Below are 21,509 nucleotides of genomic sequence, written 5' to 3'. Positions count from 1 at the left end.
GGGTGGGGGGGTGGAAGGAGGGGGTGAGGGTGGAGGTGAGGGAGATAGAGGAAAGATACAGAGATAAGCGACAGAGGGTGGAGAGAAGGAGAGGGTGTCACCATCACACTTGTAGGACTAATAATAATAATTGTAGCAGTGGGTGTTGAGGGGGATCAGTTCCATTCGGAAGAGGATGTTGTCTCTGGACATGCGGTAACCGTCAAACCGCTCAGATAAATGGCTCCAGCTCCTGTCCTCACAGGCCTCTCACTTTCTGTTCTGCTCTTTGACTTGCACGCCTCCTTCTTCCTCTCCATCTGATCCTGGTTCTTATCAAAGCTGAGTCCAAACTTCAGTCTCTTCAGAGCCACTGCAGGTTGTCCACCGGAGGTTTTCTCTGCCTGGCTCAGATGTCGGGCACTTGAAACCGGCTTAGTCGTGCCTCTCTGCTGCCTCCTCATGCCTCCTCTGATGCTCCTTCTTCCGATCACTTACAGTGAATGAGGCTTGTGATGGCCTCCACCTTTCTTTCCACTGAAGCCTCCTCTCTTGCTTCTTCAGATGCTCCTGACCATGTTTCTCCAGGGGCTTTCTGCTCATTGGCCTCCTCTTCTCCACCCCTCTGTGTTTGGCCTCTTCCTCTCCTCTTCAACTCTTATTTTCTGCCATTTCAATCTTTCAGTTTCTTTAATCTCTTTCCCTTTTTCTCTCTCCTGCACATCTGCAGCTCCGGAGCAGCTCTTGCTCTGCGCTCCATCTCCATTTCCTTCAACTCGTTTAACATTTCTTTTTCTTAGCTCTTTCCTTCTCTCCTCAGGAGTCAGTTTCCTGATGCTCAATCAATCTCCGTTTCAGCCTGGAGTTGACTTTGGTGTCTTTGCTCGGCCTGCGTCAATCCAGTTTGCAGCTCTCAGTGTGTGTAACAATGATGCCAGAGATTATATAGATTATTTCATGTCTGCATTTCTGATTCTCTTGAGAACCGCTCATCCAAAAAACGTTACGGCTGATGCTTCACTTCCTTGGGTCCTCAGCAATACACCAGTGAAGTTTGACTTAGATCAGATGAGCGGTTATTGTGAAAATTGAAGGACAGACAGACAGACAGACAGTTCTTGATTTATTAGTAAGATTATACTGTTGTTTTATCTGCAATAAAATTTTATGACTTACCCCATGAAATACCTAAGGTGTGCTCATAATGGCTGACCTGACCTTTCATTTAATTTTCTTTCCTGTACTATTTCTTTAATAAGTGATTTATATAGCATATGCCTAATATAAGTCATGTCCCGATAACAATCCTATAATATTCTCGCCCTTATTGTAATCTTGATGTAGTTAGGTTGGTTTAGTTATTTTCATATTTATCTCTGTGTCAGGCAGAACATCTGGCCCTTCCCCCATGGGATTATAAAATACAGCTGTTTTACAAAACATACATCTTATGATAATTTACATTTTTACATTTATAAAAACAAAAGAGCGAAAGCAAACTAAAGTGACAACATTATAAGCACGTCTATCTTCTGTACCTTTACTGTATCTACAGTTTATCCGGTTTATGGGCTTTTTTTTTTTTCTCTCATCCCAGCTTTTCTCCAGGTAACTTTCTAATTTAAATGTTTGATACGTCTTTGTGCATCATCCATATCTACAAAGCCTGTTTTTGAAGAATTGAGCAAGTCTCAGTCAAAGGGGCAAAATAAAACAAAACTCATTTTCTATATCATTCACAGAGCACATTGTACAAATCCACTTTATCTTCTTTCAGATTGACAAACCCCCCGACAAGTACTAAAGAAATACCAGAGCTCAGCTGGGCACATAGAGATATTTACTTTTAAGATAAATTATAAACATAATTCTCAGTATCCATATTCATTTTTTTTTTATCATACTAAATTCATGCAATTTAGTTTTTTTTTTCATAACATAAATGTTCCCACACGTCATGTTTTTTCTTGTAAAACATGGTAAAGAAAGTCCTGATGTGTATCAGCCTCGTACATGACTCATCTAAGGCTTTTCCTGCTGGCAGTATTGTTATTTATCTTTTTATTTTTTTTATTTCTCGGGTTACTTTATTTTTGGCATGATGATGTGTATAATAGGATTGCACTGTAATATCCGGGGGCAGGTCCAGAGTGGAGTGGGAGTGTCTGCGCGCTGCTCTGCCTTCCTACCAGGAAAACGCTGGAGGAGACCCAGAGTGCCACACAGCCGCGCACTGCAGAGGAGAGAGCAGGACGCAGACACCACCGAGGACTATGTCAGCTTTCTCACGCACTGAGGGACGCTTACACCACCGGCGCAGCGCAGTCAATGCACATCCGCTGCCTCTGCTTTAGTTCCGCAGACACACATCGCCCTGTTTCACACTTATGCTCTTCTGAAACCTTCACCGCTGCTGCTGCTGCTGCCGACTCTGGTCCATCCCTGTCCCCTCCTCCCCTCTCTTTCCTCCTCCTCCTCCCGCTCTCCGCCGTCCCGTCGTCAGGATGGACAAGACACTCTGCAGTCCGCATCCCGGGACCAACAAAACCAACTCTTCCTCCACGGACCGCGGGAACTCATCGGCGTGCAAGCAGCCCAGCGGCCGGAGCGGCTCGCACAGCCCCGGCTCCGGCTCCTTGGGTGGCCCGGCCGGAGCAGGAGGAAGCCGGGGAGCTGTGCTGGGGAACAGCATGAATCTGCAGCAGCAGCAGCAGCAGCAGGCGCGCAGGAGGCAGCTGGAAGGAGTGCTGAGCAAATACACCAACCTGATCCAAGGCTGGCAGAACAGGTAAGCACATGGATGGAGTTATCAGCAGAGGAGGAGGAGGGGGGGGGGGCTTTTTAGATGTGATTCACTGTCGCTTCAGGTCCGTGGCTTCGTGTTGTTATTTGCCCCGTCCACGTTGCACTTTTACCACCACGTCACTGCGAGGAGGAGGAGGAGGGGTAGGGGGGTGGGGTTGGGTGAGGGGGTTTAAATCCAAACCTCTCTCACAGGCTTGTAGGCCTGCTAATGAACTAGTTTACCGACTGTTGTAAGTCAAACAAGGACTCGCATCTACAAATTCAGATAACAGCTTGTGCAGAGATGCCTGCATTAAACCATGCCTTTGGAAACAGTGTACTTTTGGTTGAGAGTGTATCAGAGACATATTGACACAATGCTTCAGTCATTTATGAGGCCAGATTTAGTGGCATTGTATGTAGAGTTGAAACAGGAGCTATTTGGATGACTCATAGGTCTTTGAGCTGTTTGGAAAGTTCAACCAATTCACCAAGAAAATAATTGATAATGTTAATAATGGAAAGTCATCATCATTTGCAGCCCTAGCTGTATTGGATTCTAATATTATGCTTCCCTAATGTAATAGCAGTGATCAAAACATTAGCCACACATTTCAGTAATATGCACCCCAGTACAGGGCTGCAACTAACCATCATCTTCAATATTGGTTTCATCTGATGGTTATTTTTCGTGGGTTATAAATGAATCATTTTGTTTATGTCAGAAAATTGTGAACAATCCTTGCTGAATGTGATGTGTTCAAATCGCTCGTTTTATTCTACCAACAGTTTAAAACCCAAAATATTTAGTAGCTATACAATCACCAAACAAAGGCATCACATCCTCTGATTTCAGAAGCTGGAAACAGCAAATGTTTGGTGTCTATGGTAACAGTTGCTGCTGAGTTTTCTGTCGCTCTACTAATAAATTTTCATCGAGCAATCACTGCAGCTCAAAAATGCCCGATTTTGTTTTTTTTGGCCACTTGGGGGGCAGCACATCAATTTGCGAACACAACATTGACATCCTTTTAGATATGGCAACATTCTTGGAAAACAATTTCTTATTCATACATCCAACAGTTACATAGAAACATTAGCATCCGTTTGGCGTCATGTTCCTGGCCGTCCGATGAATGTAAGCCCAGTACTGACCTTTTTAATTTTTTGAGTCTGTTTTGGTCTCTACCAGCTCCTGAGGGAAATATCTGGCTCTTTAGCAGCCAAATGTTCCACTGTGTTCACCAGCTAATCTCTAAACTGTGTCTGTCTGCTGTTTGCTGCTGAACAGGTGGAGTACAGTGGTTTTTTTAGGGTTTTTTTTTTTTTTTTTTTTTTTTTAGAGCTTTTTCTCTGTAAACAGCTGCCTGCTGCGGCTGAAAATGACTCTGTGAGAGTAGTGAGAGTGAAACAAACAGCAAAGTTGCAGCTGACAGATAAACAATGAGCTGAAACTATAAAGCTCTGCAGTCGAGGGGAGAAGCAGAGTCAGATTATAATCCTCTGCAGATTCATCACTACAAGCGACCCCTTTCTCATTCACATTGTCATTTGATATATTATTATTATAAATATAGATTATTAGTTTAAGGGATCTTTATGGTTTATATTTAGGCAAAAAAAAATACCAGCTGATATATTGTTATTGTTATTGGTATCAGTATCAGTATTGGCCTCAATAATACAAAAAACCCCCCAAAAAACAACAACACTACCGATTCAAGTGTGGAAAAGCTCCCACAGCTGAATGAACATCTGTCTCACAAATTTTCAGCCAACAATCATTTTAATTATTGATTAATCTCCTGATTATTTTTTCATTGATTGATCATTTGGTCTATAAACTGCTGGAAAATGTTGAAAAATGCTCGTCAAAGTTTCTCATTGATTCTTCAAATTGTTGCAACCCCTATTTTGTCTGAACAATAGTTCACAACCTTAAAATGTTCACTTCATTTTGACATAAGAGAAAAGAAAAGTAGCAAACTTTCACAAATAAGGAGCAGGAACTAGAGAGTGTTCAGTGTTTGTAATGATGATTAATTGCATGATTAATTGATGATGAAAATAGCTGCCGATTTTTCCAACCAATCTATTGACTGACTAGTTGTTGCAGATCTAGTTTTAAGATTCATAAGAAGAGGGCTTATTGTAGGGCTGCATTGGATTGTACAGGTGTGACTGAAGAGTATTGGACATTTGCATGTGTGTGTGTGTGTGTGTGTGTGTGTGTGTGTGTGTTCGCTCTCCCCTGTGTGCTGCCTTGCTGCGGGTTGATGCGGTTGCTGATATGCCTTATTGGTTTATTTTATTGCTTCGAACAGATATTAGCTGAGGTCGTCTGATATTCTGTTGCTCCTGAAGCACTGCGGCCGCTCTCATAATGAAGTGCAGAACATCTCGGCGACAACTGTCGAGATCACAGCAGTGCATTATTGTGCGACTGTACCTCATGTAGCATTCATGGGTTCACTCCCTGCCCTCCGATTTATTCAAGACTCTGAGAGATGAATGCTGAGAGAGTTTTATGAGAAGCTCTGAGTGAGTTTTTAATTTAAAAATATTACTCTAGCCTACACTGATTGTTGTTGTGAGTCACTAACATCTGGCTGTGGTTTGGTTTTTATTTTAGAGGAATACAAAACCTTTTCTTGTGAATTTCCTGTTTACCACCAAACTCCTGTACAGTTAACATGAATTATGCAGGATTTCTCTTCTGCAGCTGTGGTTCGATTTGGGAATAGAATTATTATTATTTTTTTTTTTTTACCCATACACACAGAGAAAAAAAGAGACCTATGGTGTGTCGCTGTAGCAGTGCTGCAGAGAAGAAGGAAGCTGAGGCTGTGGTGTACTGTATATGATCTGGGCTGGAAGCCAGTGTATGTGAGAGAGGTGGGGTAGGGAGGCGGAGGCGGAGAGAACGAGCAGTTGCTACTTTCTCTCCTATTAAACTGACAGGCAGATGATGCACTGAACCGGATCTTGATTTGCACCCACAGGAATACCTGGGTAAAAAAGATACACATTCGTTTCAAAGGGGAGAAAGTCAGGTGGTATTGACCAGAAGAAAAATAAATTGTGTCTGATGCTCATGTGGGCTTTCTTATCCGTCTCCTCTTCTCACACAAACGCTTGACATAACATGGAGTATATTTATTGTATGTAAACAAATATACTGCTCAGCAGGTTTTGGTTTATGCTTTGTGATGGTACCTGTGTCCCGTTTCAGTTTCAAAGTGCCTAAAGGCAAAGGTCTGGCTTTCAAGGAGAGATTCCTTTCAGTTCATTGACTTGAGCCGGAGCCAAGGCCTCCAGCCTCGAGTAAATGTGTAGATGTAGATAGCGAACACTGACTAAAACATCCTGAAAATGTGGCCTGAAACTGAAAAGCTTTTCAGTATGCAGTCAGATCAAATTCTTCCTGATTTACTGCAGTGCTAACCTACTAGCACTGCTGCTAGTTAGAACAATGATTGTTAAGGTCACTAATCATAACCCAGATCCTTATCATCTCATCAGGAAACCATATTCATCTCTCGAAATAGCAGAACACCATGACAGTGCAATATTGGTATCATTTGAATTTAAATTTATGGCATTCAATTTGATTTATTTTTCTTTTGAATCTCATATTTTGCTTGATGCTGGTCGTTCCGCATACAGTACATACTGTAGGTAGGATGTGATTAATCAAGGCAGTGTTGCTTATGTGCATTTGAAATTAAGAGGAGTTAAACCTACAGTATGTAAATGAATTAAGATGCTTCCTGGAGTCATGTTATTGTTATGTTGTACAAAGCCATTATGTCACTCACTGAAACTAGTTTTCTTTCAGGAATGTTAATTAGGAGGCAAATATGTGACCGTGGGGAGTTCTTTAAATACAGCGAAATGGGTCTTCTTGACATTAATGTTGCTGTTTATAAAACTATTTTGTAAGAGCTGGTATAATGTTATTGAGACGTTTAAATCTCTACTTTTAGGTCAGATGTTTTGTGTGTTTTGTGTTTTTTTTTACCTGTAGTTAGAGACAGCCTCTTACCTGCCTCTCTGAAAACCTCACAGGCCTCCTTCCCATCAATAAAGCCTGTTAGTCTGTCAACCAAAAACAAAGCTATTCATACGTTCACAAAAGTTTATACAGATTATAAAAGCAAACAGATATTAACATAATGTGCTCCATATGGGCGATGCTAAAACAATTTCCAGCCAATGTCAACAACAGAAAGGCAACGTAATGAACAGGCAGAATGACAACATCAGTCCAATTGTCATGAGTTCTTTTAGTATGAGTCAAACCAAGAAGGAGGCATTTGAATTAGCCGAAGACATGACATTTATTGTGAAAATCCAACAGGTTTAGTGGTAGTTGAAGTGGTTGGGCTGCCTGTATCAACAAGCTTGGGTTGTTTCTTTTCATTAACGCCATATTCACTCTCCATTAAGACTATTTTGAGACTAACATGCTGTAATTTGCAAAGTTCCTAAGAGTTTCTGAGAAAACAGTAGTAATCAAAATCATATGAGGACTTGGTCTTTAAATACCTCTGACGTAGTTTAGTTGTGAAAGCAGGTTTCGGGCCTGTGGTTTTAATTTAAGAACTTTTGTTGAGAATTGCTCGCACGTTGTGCTTTTTAAAGTGTCCCTGAAGTGCTCTCTGTCACATGGGATACCTTAATGAAGATACATGAGCTTATTTTTACTCCACGTAGACCAAAAAAAAAGCCTTTGGTTAGTTCAAAATTACTTATTTCGGGCTTTTTCGAAACCCATTAGAGGAAGAAGAAAAGAATCTGGACAGTCCATCCTTTCCCAGGTTGTGTTGAACATTTGCATAATCTTAATATCTCTAAGTGCCTACAGCTTTTAAATATAAACACATCTGAAGGAGGAGGGTGGGGTGGGGTGGGGTGTCTGTTGCACGATGGTGTTGGAGTAATTACAGTTGTCAATCACGTCCCAGTATTTGTCACGTGGAGGAACACATAGTATGTGTTTGGCAGGTGGTGTCGTGGTGGGCAGCAGACCTGAGTGGAGCTAATTCTGCCTCACTGCGTGGGTGGCCATGTGTCAGTGTGAAGTGCTGTTATGTTGTGTAGGTGCTGTGTGTGTATGTGTCAGAGAAAATGTGCTAGGTAGCCTTTTTTTGGTGTGTGTGTGTGTGTGTGTGTGTACATTTGCAAACCTATAGACACATGTTCAGTTCAGGTTACTGACTGCTGTGTTTGAAAGAAGTGGACGTTTGGAACGCGGACAGGGTCCAATGAAAGCTGCTTTTGAGTTGCATTATGGGAAATGTAGGATCGAGCACTTTTGGAGCTCTACCCATATTAGAGACTAAAAGTCAGGATATATTTTGCTTTGATTTTGACGGCTCAGATTTTTTAAGATTTTTTTTTTTGGGGCAGTTTTGCTTTTATTTAGCGGCAGTAGTAGAGGTATAGACAGGAAATGTTGGGAGTCACAAGGGATATGACATTCAATAAAGGTCCCCAACCGTGGACGTTGTGGTTTTGGCATGCGTGCTGACCACAAGGTCACTGGGGTGCCCCAACTCTTCTGTCTTTTATCTTTCTCTCATCCCACCAAATTTATGATACTGTAATACAAAAAAAAGTCCAAATAAATAAAAATCAAAAATATAAATCTACAGAGTTCCCCTTTAGAGGATATTTTGTGTCTTATTTTTGTAGGTTTTGACCATCATTTTAGTGGTAATTATAACTTTGCACTCCATAAGCAAATTTTGGAAAACTGTGATGTTATGAAGTGAAGTGAATCCTTTCTCAAACCATTGTGGGAAAGCAGGTGACACGGGACTGACCAGCGACAAAAGGGTGGAGTTAAAGTTGAAAATGTTCAACTTTATGCAAATGAGGGCGAAGTTTTGCTCTGTAATGATTTACTGAAACTGTGGTGCGACATAAAGTCCTTCATGTTTTGGATAAATGTTCATTATTGTCATTTTATTGTCCTTGAGGATTAAGGATGCAAATGAAAACAAAGTGCTGCTTGGCACAAAGTTAAACTTGACCCCAGAAACCAACTCTTAACTCTCAATCAGTGAAGTGCAGCTGAAATGACAGCTACATGAGCACATACACAGAGACGCACACACTCACACTGTCATTTATAAAATACTTGAGAGTCTATTTCCGAATTAATGACTCCACATTACACATCCTCTGGGCCTCCAGACCAAGCAATTAGGTTACGCACACACATTCACTCACATGATCTTTTATTACTGGTACAAATATGGTTGTGTGTCTGACATGATTAATGCAAGATTCACCTGTTGGAAAATGCTGTGTACACTACAGGAACACATGCTGGGTGTTTGTGTGTGTGTGTGTGTGTGTGTGTGTGTGTGTGTGTGTGTGTGTGTGTGTGTGTGTGTGTGTGTGTGAATCAAAGCAGAGATTTTCGGTCACGGATAGCGGCTGAAAGCTGGTTTCCAGGGTGATGATGGTGGACTTTGTTTCAAAAAGCAAAAACAAGAAAAAGAAAAGATTCAGATTTATTTTCAAACTGCAGTGCCAAATGAGGTCTGGCGTTCAACTTTTCATGCAGGAGATATTGCTCTATTGTTTGTGTTTTAATCTGGTTTTCATCTACTTAACCTGATGACTGTTATCATTTGCATGCAGATCACAGAATACCAAACACTCAGAGCTCTCGCAGTCTCCTCTTTAGTTATCTCACTGTACGATGTGGGGCTGTGAGGATTTTCACATGTGTAGATTCTAAATTTACGTATTCCTAAGCGGTCAGCGGGCTGGGGAGTACATTGTGAGGGATGAATCATTTCTTTGCAGTTGTGCTCAGTGGAAAGGAGCACTGCTCTGCTTCTCTGATCAAAGCTGTGAGTCGGGGTAATGCGGCTCTGGTGGGTGTCTCCGCGGCAGAGAAGAGAGAGCAAACTCAGGGTGCGAGCTTGGCTTCATGTTAATTTGTTTTTGCTGGTAGCTTCAAAAGAAAGGATTTTGTAGATGTTGACAAAACGATCTCAGGTCAGGGTCCACTTACTAATTTGCTCTGGAGCTTTTGATCCTATCCCAAGTCTTCTTCGTCAGAATGCATTTTCTCACTTTCAGTGGAACTGCTAATGTTCAAACTTACTGTGATATGATGGAAAGCCCCCGGAACAACCAATTAAATGCGTGGACCTTGAGACTCTTTGCTGTTTCTAAGGTCACGAGTTTAACTGACAGGCTCATTTTGTGCACCACTTTGATCAAAGCTCAGGCTTGATCTTGCATTAGCTGTATTTTTGACGTTAACATTGAATTTCAGGTGTTTATGGGTCCACTTGCCTCTGAAGAACAGACACCTGGTCCAGTATATATATATATATATATATATAGCTGACTATGTCCAGCTGACTAGAGAATGTTTTATTGTTAGTGAAGGAGGTGTCATAAACCATAAGATACCAAAAATACGTCTCTGAAGCTTGAAGGTAATTATTTTTTAAATCAGTTGCTACGACTTTGCATTTGTTCTTTGGATATTATTATTATTATACTGCTGCTCTTTTTAACCGCGACTGCTTGTTAATTGGTGATCATGCTGCTGCCATGTTGGCTCTCTCTATTAGGACCTGTTTGGGTCGACTGCGTTTTGGAATAGGTCTGATTACCCATGGGTTAAAGGTTCGGTCTCGCTGTGCTCAGGTCCCCCTTTCAGATTGGGTCTCTAGTTACTGATAATTAATCTATGCGCGTAGGTTTTTTATTAGTTTGTTTTGATTATTTTGGACCAGTAAATTCCAGCTGATCAGTGAGCAGTTTCCAGTGAACAACCTCAGACAAACCAATTGTCCATAAGCTCCGTAAAAAATGGCAGCCAGTCCAAGTAAACGTGCAGCTGGTGAAGTAAGTGAAGCATCTAACAAGCTTGAGGTCCGGATATTTCTAAGGAGCTGGTGGCAACCAAACTTGGGTTAAAAACCAGCCAATATTGCGCTTAAATTTGTCAGATATAACATATCTCTGACAGGTTAACGATGCTGCACCATGTCTGCTCAATACATGTCAGCTAGGTGACATCTCAGCGCTGTGTTTCTGTAAGATCAGCTTTAGGACTTTCCCATGATTGTATATGGTAACAAAATATTGGCTTACAAAACACCTTTGACATTATTATTAGACATTATCATATTACAATGTTAAAGTATCAGTCACATCTCCTGCCAATAACCGGTGTGATTTACCACTTTTCTCCTGCTCCGATGTTCCTCTGAGCATTTTTGAGAATGAACTGCTGAAAGACGAGGGATGAAATGCAACTTCTGCTGACGAGCTTTGTCCCGCAGCATCAATGTTAATGCCATAAGGAAATGGCAGTGTTTCTGTTGATGTGGACAAATGTCCTTGAGTAAGCTTTTTTTACAGTGTTATTATTGTTTTGGTTTATTTGAATGATATCAGCAAAAATGTATTAGATAGCTCTTTGTTGTCACAGATGGCAGTTCTTGAGTGGATAAGTGATTACATTTCAGAGCTGTAAGCTGGAGACGGTTTAGATCAAAAGCTGCTGAATTCATTTTTTTTCTTTACCTACAAATCTTCATTTGTGCTTCACAACCTAAAATCAATGAAACCCAAACAACAAATCAGTGATATCTGCAGTTTGCCATAAAGGCTATTTAGCATTTTATCAGGAAATTGAGCTGCAACTAACAATATTTTCATTATTTTGTATAAAAATGTCAGAAAATGCCTGTCACAGTTTCACACAGCCCAGAGTGAAAACAGGCCTGTGTTAAAACATTGCAAGGAGTTGCATTGGTGAGGGGCATGTTGTACCAGTGAGACATGAAAGAGGACCCGCTAAGTCAAATTTGAGTAACACAGTCTTGAGTTTGAAGGTTTTTCAGATGCAAAAAAAACAAAAAAAATAACTACTTGTAAAACTAGAATATAGGATTTTACAACTGTGCAGAATAATCACAGCAGTCATTTTATCTTTCCACGTGACGATTGTGACATAAACAGTAGTAATACAGCACTTGCGTCACAAAGTAATCCACGAGGAATGTGCACTTGCATGTGCTGTATGTCACCGGGAAACACAGCACCTTGCCAGATGATAGTTCAGGCCTGATTCTCTCTTCAATTTCCTCCTGATAGTTTCGTATTCTCGTACGCAATAGGGATATTAGATGTTTGTTGTCTTTAATATATGTCGATATGAATATGTTGACCAAGTTCATTAAGTTCATTAACAGCTTCACTGGAACTGATGTTAAATGTGCTGTTCTAGGTGAGAACTTGTTCAGCGAGGGAGATGTTTTTAAGTGGCGTAACAAGTGCAGTGATGCTGCTGCCAAACATTGTTGTTCCATCAGTCCATCATTATGTTTCATTTTTCCCACTTTGCTGCAGCCTCATGCTCTCAAACGTTAAAAGTTCACCCCCCCCCCACCCGAGCTTAGAGAGTCTGCGGCCTCGCAGATCGGGTAATGTCAGCACCGGTTTGTTATCCAGCGCCATCCATCATGCTAAAGGTCTGCATTGTGGTTTAGCTGCAAAGGCTAAAGTGGCCGGAGGGGTCAACGGTAAAAGCCTCCACTCTGCTGACTGAACACCAGATAAGACTTCATACACAGTGCAGTATGTGTGTGTGTGTGTGTGTGTGTGTGTGTGTGTGTGTGTGTGTGTGTGTGTGTGTGTGTGTGTGAGAGGGGAAAAGATAGGGCTGGATAAAAACTGACTCAGGCACATTGTTCCCTGGTTGGCTGTGGTCGACATAAATCACCAGCTCTCCTGATGGAAGGAGGCAAGACTGTGAGTGGGGATCAATTTTCAGACAGCAGTATTCACTGCATCCTCTCCTAGAGAGAGGGTTCATGGGAAAATGCCCACAGTAATGTGAAGGATGCAGTCAGGGAGTTCTTATCCTTTGCATATTTGAAGACTGAAGCCTGATGTCATTTCTTATCATATATAATAAATGTCTGATATTCCAGTTCGTTATTCTAGTTAGTAGATTAACAGATTAGTTAATCAAACAACAATTTTCAAGTAATCGGGTCATTTATGGATCCAGCCTCTAAAAATGTAAGGATTTGCTGCTCTTCTCTATTTTATATAATCATTAATGGAATATATTTGTGTTTTGTAATGATGGTTGGACAAAACAAATCATGTCACCTTGGGATCTTGGAACTTGTTATTGGTATTTTTTGGTTTTATAGATTAAATGATTAATCAAAAACCAGACTCTACAGCAAGGTTATTAGAATTCATCCTGTAGGGGAAAATGCAGATCTGAGCCAAGTTTCCTGATAATCCATCCAGTAGTCGTTCAGACATTTCACTCAAAACTGCAAATGTAAATCTCATGGTGACACTGGAGGAGAACATTAGCTACATCCACTTTCTCAGTTGTGCAGTTTTGGTGCCTTATAACAAACTGAAGATGTGCAGACTTTTGGACTCCTGGTCGGACAAAACTGGCAATATGAAGGTGGCTCTTTAATGTGAGGGTGTACCGCTTTTCTTCGTCCGTTATGACAGTAATACAAATATGTTTTGGACATTTGGTGAAATAAATTAGCTGATGTCAACTTGGAGCATTTTTCAATATTTTCTGGGGAAATTATTAATTGTTAAATTATTAATTGCAATTGTCAGTTGCTCTAGAAGACCTCCCTTTGGGCTTTAAGACACTGGAATGGACTTTTTTTTTTTTTTTTTTTTTTTACCATTTTCCAACATTTTATCAGTTAATTGAGAAAACATTTGGCAGATAAACTGATAGTGAGAATGTACTGAATTTCTGGTGTCATGACCGACTAAGAAAATCACCACAAATAACGTAAGGTGACAAACAAAGACAAGAGCATGGAGCACCAGGAGCAGAGGCAGGGTCGTCAACAGGACATAACGCACGTTTCTAAAGACAAACAACGAGCCTGTTGAGATGGATGGAGTAAGCAGGAGTGGAATAGTTTGTGAGACAACAGCATGAAGGGCAGATTGATGTCAGCTGTTGCTGCTCTTTGAAATCTGTGAGACATCTATTTAAAGATAAAAATTGCACCTGAGAGATACAGGTGACACCTCGCAGTCTCTTCAAATATCACTACAGCCGATGGGAGGAGGCAACAGCTGTGTCTAAGCTCGACACAGGCCTGATCAATACTGTTGCTTCTGTAATCGTGGATGGAAAGAGAACATTGATTGTTAAAATGGTGACTCTTGTGGGAAAGAGGGTCGGCACAGGGCTGTGTGCTGAACCAGAAGACATGAACAAAGACAGCCGCTGTTACTTCAGGCCACAGTGCACAAACGGGGAAAGGTTAGCCAAAGCCACCCGGTGCCACTCTGGCCTGTGCTGAACCGCAGAACCAGAACAAAGTGTTAAGTGGAGCAGACAGGCCCGTTTCTTGAATGTCATACAGAATTCTTATTGGCCACAGGAAATGAAATGGCTCTGCCTCTGTGTGTTTGTGTGTGTGTGTGTGTGTGTGTGTGTGTGTTAGGTCTGGCTGGTTTTGATTCTTCCAGCCAGCGATGAGCCAGGCAGAGATTCAATTATGCAGTGATTGAATGTGATTCATTAATCACAAAGGGGGAAATGTGGGGTTTAATTTCCACGCCTGGAGCTGTGCGTTCTGCTAAAGATGACCGCGCTAATCGCTACCTTGAGTAATTTGGAATTGAGCATGCCAGCTTGATGTTGGTGGAAGCAGGCCTTAATGTGCACAGAGGAGTATTTTTAACAAATCTTGCGTGAACAGAGCTGTGGTAAATAATATCCTGCAGGCTTTGTTGGATGGGAGGTGAGAAATTTAAAGGCGTTGTGTGTTATTATGGCAGCTCTCTCTGGCATCTCACACTCATTCATAGCCCTCCTCTTCGTGTTCCTCCTCTTCTCTCTCCCACACCCTGACAAAGTTAGTGCAAAAGAAAAAAGATACAGATAATGAGAACATAAAACAATATGATGATAACATTAACGGTGCTTCTTCTCTTTCTCTCTCCCCCTTCTTTTTCTCTGGTTCATTACTTTCTTAACTTCCCCCTCTCTGTGTCTGTTTTCCCTCCATGCAGGTACTTTGTGTTAGATCCAGAGTTGGGACAGCTGCAGTACTTTGTCAACGAGCAGGGGAAAAGCCAGAAGCCCCGTGGGTCCCTGCCCCTGATTGGCGCCTCTGTAACCCCGAGCGACGAGGCTCCGCACATGTTCATTGTAAACTCTGTCAATGGAGAGCTGTACAAACTCAGAGGTATGACCTCATGCCGGCCTCAGGCTGCCCATATATGGCAAAGGACAATCACTGACAGCAGTGTGTGTGTTTTATGTTGGAGCCATTTGGAGTGCAGTGCACATGCTGGGGTGTTATGAATGAATTTTTTTCTGTCCAGTATTTGTGAATGCGTTGCACAGCTGGTTATGGAAAGCACTTGATAGAAGTACAGCTGCGGTGTTTCACTTTTAAAGCTGCTCTAATCAATATTTTTATATGAACAATTGATAAATGATTATGTTTAATATGAAAGGGTTCTCTCATAGTGGAGAAACCACAAAGAGTTATCAGTGATTCTGCAACTCTCCTTGTCTTAAAGGAGCATCTCACACTTTGTGCTGCATCAAACAACAGAAAGACAAAGTTATCAACTAGCTGCTGAACATAGTGGAGTATTTGGCAGCTAAAAAGCCAGATGAGATCTACAATTATTCAGATGCTGCTTTCATTATCGAACTTTTTCTCACATATTTACATTGATCATTGCTTCATGATTGCCAGGATAGCGCAAACATTAAAAAGACAGTTTACAGGGACTGTACACAGGGAGCTGAGTTCAGTTGAACAACAGCCAAAATAATTTACAATAATTTATAACAATTGGCAGCTAAACTGATAATTAAAAATAATGGCAGCCATAACTTCAATATAATTTGAAGACCTTTTGTTAATTGCTGACTTTGTGTTTAATGCAGCATGTAAATTAATTCTTTGATTTTTCTGAATATCTATTATCCAAGGAATTTGAAAAACCTCACACGTACAGTTTGATAACAACTCTATGCCTGAGTAGCAGATCCAGCTAAGAAATTATTTTTCCAAGGCCACGCTATGAAAAAAATCTGCACCAAAAGTGAAATATCTCTTTAAGACCCAGTGCCAGACAAAGAGCCTGCAGCTGGTCACTGTGCTAAAGGCCTGTGCTTTCAGTGACCTGTATCCACTGATGCAAGAGAGACTCCTTTTTACTGTTGCTCCACTTGAACCACTGGAATGTCCCCTTAAAGTCTTGAGGGGGAGGATATCAGAATAACTTGGCCTATATTCCCTGAATAACTCAGTGATCCATGTGTATTAAGCTGAGAGGAAACAATGATCCCACAGAGAAGGAGGAGCTGTGCTGCAGAGCTCACAGTCAGAGGTATTGCCATTTCATTTCAGTAAAATGCAAGAAACATCAAAAAAGTTGTAGAGCGATAAAAGAGATTTTTTTTTAATAAGGCTCAGTCAAGCAAATCCCAAACTTGTTTAGAGATTTAACTAGTGCCAAGACCCACAACGACCCCAGCAGCAAAAAATCTGAAAATAACTGCAGTGGAATAGTAACATTACTACTCAGAAACTTCAATTTACTTAAACAGCAGGGGACAAAGTGGCTCACACGTGAGTCCTCAAGAGTCTGTGATTAAGATTAGCCGGTACGCTCAGATCTGGTTACCATGGAAACCGCTGAAAAGCCTACCTTGACGGGGGAAAAGAGTGACTTCAAAGTTCAGTCAGGACTCATTTTCCAGTTTTTCAGGCTTAGCTTGTGAGCTGATCTCACAGATGGGCTCTGTGTCCAAAGCTTTAAATGTCATCTTTATTCTAAGGTTGATGCTTTTTCACAAGACTGTTTTGAACAAATGTCTTTATCGCTAACTGGCGTAATCTGTAGCTAATGCAGAAGCGACGGTATAGACATGTCCCAGTCACTTTTGCAGTTTCAGTTTGATTCATTGACTAAAAGACGACTGAATGAATCCTCTGACTCTGCAACTGCCAAAATCCAGATGATTGTAATGCTGTCTCCATCAGTTACACCTTACACTCAAAACATTTCAGCTTTCAGCACTAGTGATCTGCTGGGTTTTTCATCCCAGATTTTGCCTCTCAGGCAACATTAGAGCTGCTCCTACCTTCTTGGTGGATTTGGTGCTAAATGCAGCTTGTTTGGAAACCAGCAGACACCTCTCTGGGCGGAGAAAAGTACCTTAACTCCTCGGCATTTTCAGAAAAAAAAAATCAGCTAGCTATTTAAAGATCATTGCTAAGCTAAAAATCAAAGATAATGCAGTAAAAGACAATGCTGCACGTAGTAAAGATGCAGAATATTATTAATTGAGATTAAAGGTTGACCGTTGACATTGGAAATAGTTTGAATTTTTTGTGAAATATCTGTATAACATAATGACATAACATAATAATTAAAAATTGGAGATTGTAGGTGATTGGATGGCTCATTCCATCATAATGCATGCAATGACATTTATTCGTTTTTTTAAATACTAACTTTATTATGGAAAGCATGGTAGCCAATTGAATCATAATTTATCATCTGCCAGAGAATGTAAATAACACACATATATATATATATATATATATGCACATACATACAGTATATATAAGTTCTGACATCACTGTTGCCACCCTCTATGCAACATTTGATCTCAACGCTTAATGATTTTTCTCTATAAATGCAAGAATGTCTAATTTGATCCATTACATGTGACATCTAACGCATCTGTAAAGTAGCCTGAGGTTTGGCTCTACACCAAAGGAGCACAGTGTAATTAGCTAAAGCAGAGGAATATAAGAGGAGTATGCTTTATTGGAGACTGCAGGACTTGTGTTTTGCTGCCGAGCAAAGGTGAAGAGCGGCGGGAATTTAATCATGTCTGAATGCTCGGATGGCAAATTAAGATATTTATCATCTGACTTTTCAGTGAGACAGTCAGCTAGTGAAAGGGTCAAGTTGTGTTCAGCAGAGCTTATTAAAATGCCCAACACAATCTTTTTTGTGCATCAGAATCAGTGTTTTGATGCAGTTATCTGTCCTCATTATCGATTATTATAAATCTATCAATACATAACAATACAAATACACTACAAATCTACCAAAGTATGTCTAGTATCTATTTATATGGTTTCCTTCAATGACCCCTCTTAGATGTAGATGACATTTTCGGCTGCTGTGATTATCCAGAGTGACTTCCTCTGTGTGAGCAGTTGGTGGTTTATTGTCTTGCTTGTCTGTTAGCAGATACACATCAGTTATGATATTGAATTTATATGGACTACAAGTGGGAAATAGATTTTACAGCAAGCTATAAATGTCAAAACATCCTCTCCATTGTATATTGATGCACTTGTTCCTTGCCAAGAGATAGATTGAGACGAAGAAGATTGATACCACTCCCACATTTGTAAGTTAAATATGAGTTAGCGCCATGAGATGATTAGCTTAGCTTAGCCTAAAGGCTGGAAGTAGTGGGATACAGGTAAGCTGGCTCTGGCTAAAGGTAACAAAATCAGCCTACCAACACTTCTAAATTTTGTAAATTAATATGTTAAATCACATTTGTTGAATCTATACAAAAACAGAAATGTAAATTTGGTTTTACGAAGTTGGGTGGTTTGTTTTGATTGTGTCTTAATGCTAAGCTAAGCTAAGATAATCAGCCGCTGGCTGCGACTTCATAGGTAACACAGAAATTGAAAACGTATCGACCTCATCGGACTCTCAGCAAATATATAATACAAATCTGTGGTGAGCTCTCGCTTTTCTTTTTATACATTGGTAGCAAATATCAGTAAAGTACCATTTATTCTGCTTAAATATGACATTCAGGTCCCTGTGCTATACAGCATAAAAGATAGAAATGAGCAGCATGGTGAGGTGCAGCACTTTGATCATGAGTGAATAAAAGCTATTAATTAAACTTAAAACTGAAATTACAACAAATTACCTTTTTGCGTTTAGTATAGTGTTAATGCCTTAGTAAGAATAATCACAGGGAACAAACTGTATTATGTGATTTTGACGAGAAAATGCTGGTTGTTTTAATTGCTGGGCCGCTCTTCTAACCTCTCCTACCTGTCAGCTTGTCTATTTTCATGACATATACGTTTAAAGTGTCACGCTCATAATATCTATCAGCACTTTAATCAAATCTAACTGCTGGTCCAAGCATTAATCCTCAGACTTACCATTATCATAACCAATAACATCTTTCACAGCGCTGTAATTAAAATGGGTGTAATTAGACAGTGATGGTGGTGCTGTGATTGACTGGGAAGGAGGTTTTTCTCTCGCTCTCTCTCTTTCTCTCTTTCAGTAATGTTCGGATATTGTTCAGCCGTCTCTCTTGGATACATATAGCCATTTAAATAAGACGCACAGACCAGGACGGGTGTCTATTGTAACTCATTTTAAACAGGCAGACGGACACGCTTCTCATTTCATCGTTTAGTCCCCTTGGTTTCCAGTGCAAATCCAGTGCATTCATCAAACGAATAGAAGTGTCAGCATGTCACCTCCCAAATCTCTTGTGACACAAAACCAGCTTTGAATTTTTCATCAGTATCATAGTATTCTCTCCCTGAATGAGAACAGCACACCCCGCTCTTGGCTAAGTAGTGTGCATATCTCTTGCGTCACCGTATGAGCAGGTGCATATTAGCATAGCCACACGAGGAGGCTGCTGTGCTCAATCCAGAAAGCTAATTATCTTTAATCACAGCTAGGCTTGTGCACATCATAGAGAAAATATCAGATTTAGATGCTCGCTCACTCTCAGGGTAAGTGGTCCCTTTTTGAGTGAGTGATTTCTGTGGATGATGACAAGAAGAAAATGGAAAGGTTGTTACTAGGTATTTTTCTCAGAAAGACAGCTTGGTACAGGTGTTTCTGTATGAATACTCTGTTATCCCCGCAGAGGCGAGCAGCCACTCCCAGTGGGAGAGCACATCTCGAATGTCCCACTTGTCAAGAGTTTCGTCTCATTTCCTCAGAGTTGCCTCTTCTCTTAAAGAGGACCCTTGTAGGTGTTAAGGCAGATGTCAGCGCTGCGAGTGATTGACAAGTGCAAATTGAATTTCTCCGTACGCTGAAATAACCTCAATCAGCTTGTCAAAAAAACACTTTGTATGTTTCACAGAAAAAAAAACTTTAAAAGTTTCATTTTGGTGATGCAATTCCTTACACATCTAATGAAGCTCTCCATCCCCATTAGCCAGTCACTAATAAGGAGAGTGCTGCATTCATTTTCATATTTAAAGCTTTTCTGCGTATTAAATTTGGGGAAATCAGGAGAAAAATACTGAAATGAAAAAAATCTGAGAACCAGACTGGAATCTAATTTAGTGGATTAAAGGGTTCAGTATGCTTTAGGAACCAGGTTATGTGACACACGAGGTTCACACAATCTTGAGAATAACGTAACTCAGTTTTTAGTCCACCAACAGTTTGGTCTCATGTTATTTTACATTAAAATGATCCCAATCAGTTCTACACAGTTAAACAGATTTTAAAAACTTGAGGTATGTTGTTGGGAGAGAAAATGAACTGCATAAATCCCTATTTTTTATATAAATTTTTAAATCTAACCTTTTCATTAAGCTGCATAATTGAGATGTATATGAAAATAGGCATTTCAATAGAAAATATTTTTAGTTGGGGAATAAAGAGTTAAGCCTCAGTATTGTCATTCGCATATGTGTGTTTTATTTTACTTTCAAACCGAGTTAAAATAATTTGTGTCTCAGCACAAAATGTTCTAATGCAGTAGCCTGGGTCTGAATGAAGCCTGATGTGTTTGGTAAACCTGTATTTAAGTGTTAGGTTGTTGTCGTCTTGTGTTTCAGGTCTAATGTGCACGTTCAGCGCTCAGGATGTGCCGTTCCTGTTTTCATGCATAGTGCTGCCATGAGCCCTTGATGCACCCTCCGATGAAGCCTGCATCTGCACAGACTTCACAACACATATTATTGATGACTGATCGTGTTGATGCCAATATTAAAGGAGTGGTTCAAATTCTAAAGTCTATTATAAAACAAAACTCACATGCTGCATTTGGCTCCTGTTGTCTGTTCTGTGCAGAATTGAAATTTAGCCAAAACAAACATGAAGCTTCAGAAGTCTGAGTTAGACAAATCAAGTGTATCTTTCAAAATAAAGTCAAATCAAGTCTTTTTTTTGTAGTTTTTTAAGTCCCCTATTGGTGTCTCCACAGAAATCCTTGCTAAACTCCAGTAAAACAAATTTACTTAAAGTAAAACAAAGAGGGATTTTTTTTTTTTTTTTTTTTACACCCAACTAGGCAACTTTTTCTTTAACTGGGCAGGTGAAAGTTGCTATAAATTGGGTCACTTGTTGTACCTTTAGGGCATTTATACTATATTATTATGTATTTTAGAGGTTGAAACTGTAAGGGAGTTGTGGGAGAGTTGCAGGGGAGTTGTGAAGACAGAGACATGAGGCAAAGATACTGCGTAAGGTAAAAGGAACAGGTGCGTGCGAGGGATCCAAAAACGGCTGGTTCATATATTGTAGTTTGGCTGCGTATCAATACGATCAGTAGTTACAGCAGCTCGGCTTTGGCAGTGAAGCAGAGCATTCACCCTCAGTCCTGATTGCCACAGCTCATACTTCAGAGTCATACTTCAGTCAAATCTGAACACAGAGGCATGATAGGCATTGTTCAGATTTAGTGTCACTTACAC

General features: G+C 40.4%; 1 protein-coding gene across 1 annotated transcript in view; it reads left to right on the top strand.

Annotated features, from left to right (window-relative positions):
* Positions 1-2,170: 2,170 nt before the first annotated feature.
* Positions 2,171-21,509, top strand: part of osbpl10a (oxysterol binding protein-like 10a) — a 40,296-nt gene continuing 20,957 nt past the window's right edge. Inside the window, exons 1-2 of the mRNA XM_023401769.2 lie at positions 2,171-2,767; positions 14,830-15,005. Of these exons, the coding sequence (XP_023257537.2) occupies positions 2,484-2,767; positions 14,830-15,005 (460 nt within the window). The 5' untranslated portion in view covers positions 2,171-2,483. The remainder of the gene's footprint in view (positions 2,768-14,829; positions 15,006-21,509) is intronic.

Source organism: Seriola lalandi, unplaced genomic scaffold (genome assembly GCF_002814215.2).
Source record: "Seriola lalandi dorsalis isolate HSWRI2012SDOR001 ecotype SW California unplaced genomic scaffold, Sedor1 jcf7180002053753, whole genome shotgun sequence".
Taxonomy (NCBI): Eukaryota; Metazoa; Chordata; class Actinopteri; order Carangiformes; family Carangidae; genus Seriola; species Seriola lalandi.
Note: the sequence above shows the minus strand (reverse complement) of the source record. Positions and strands in the feature narration are given on the sequence as shown.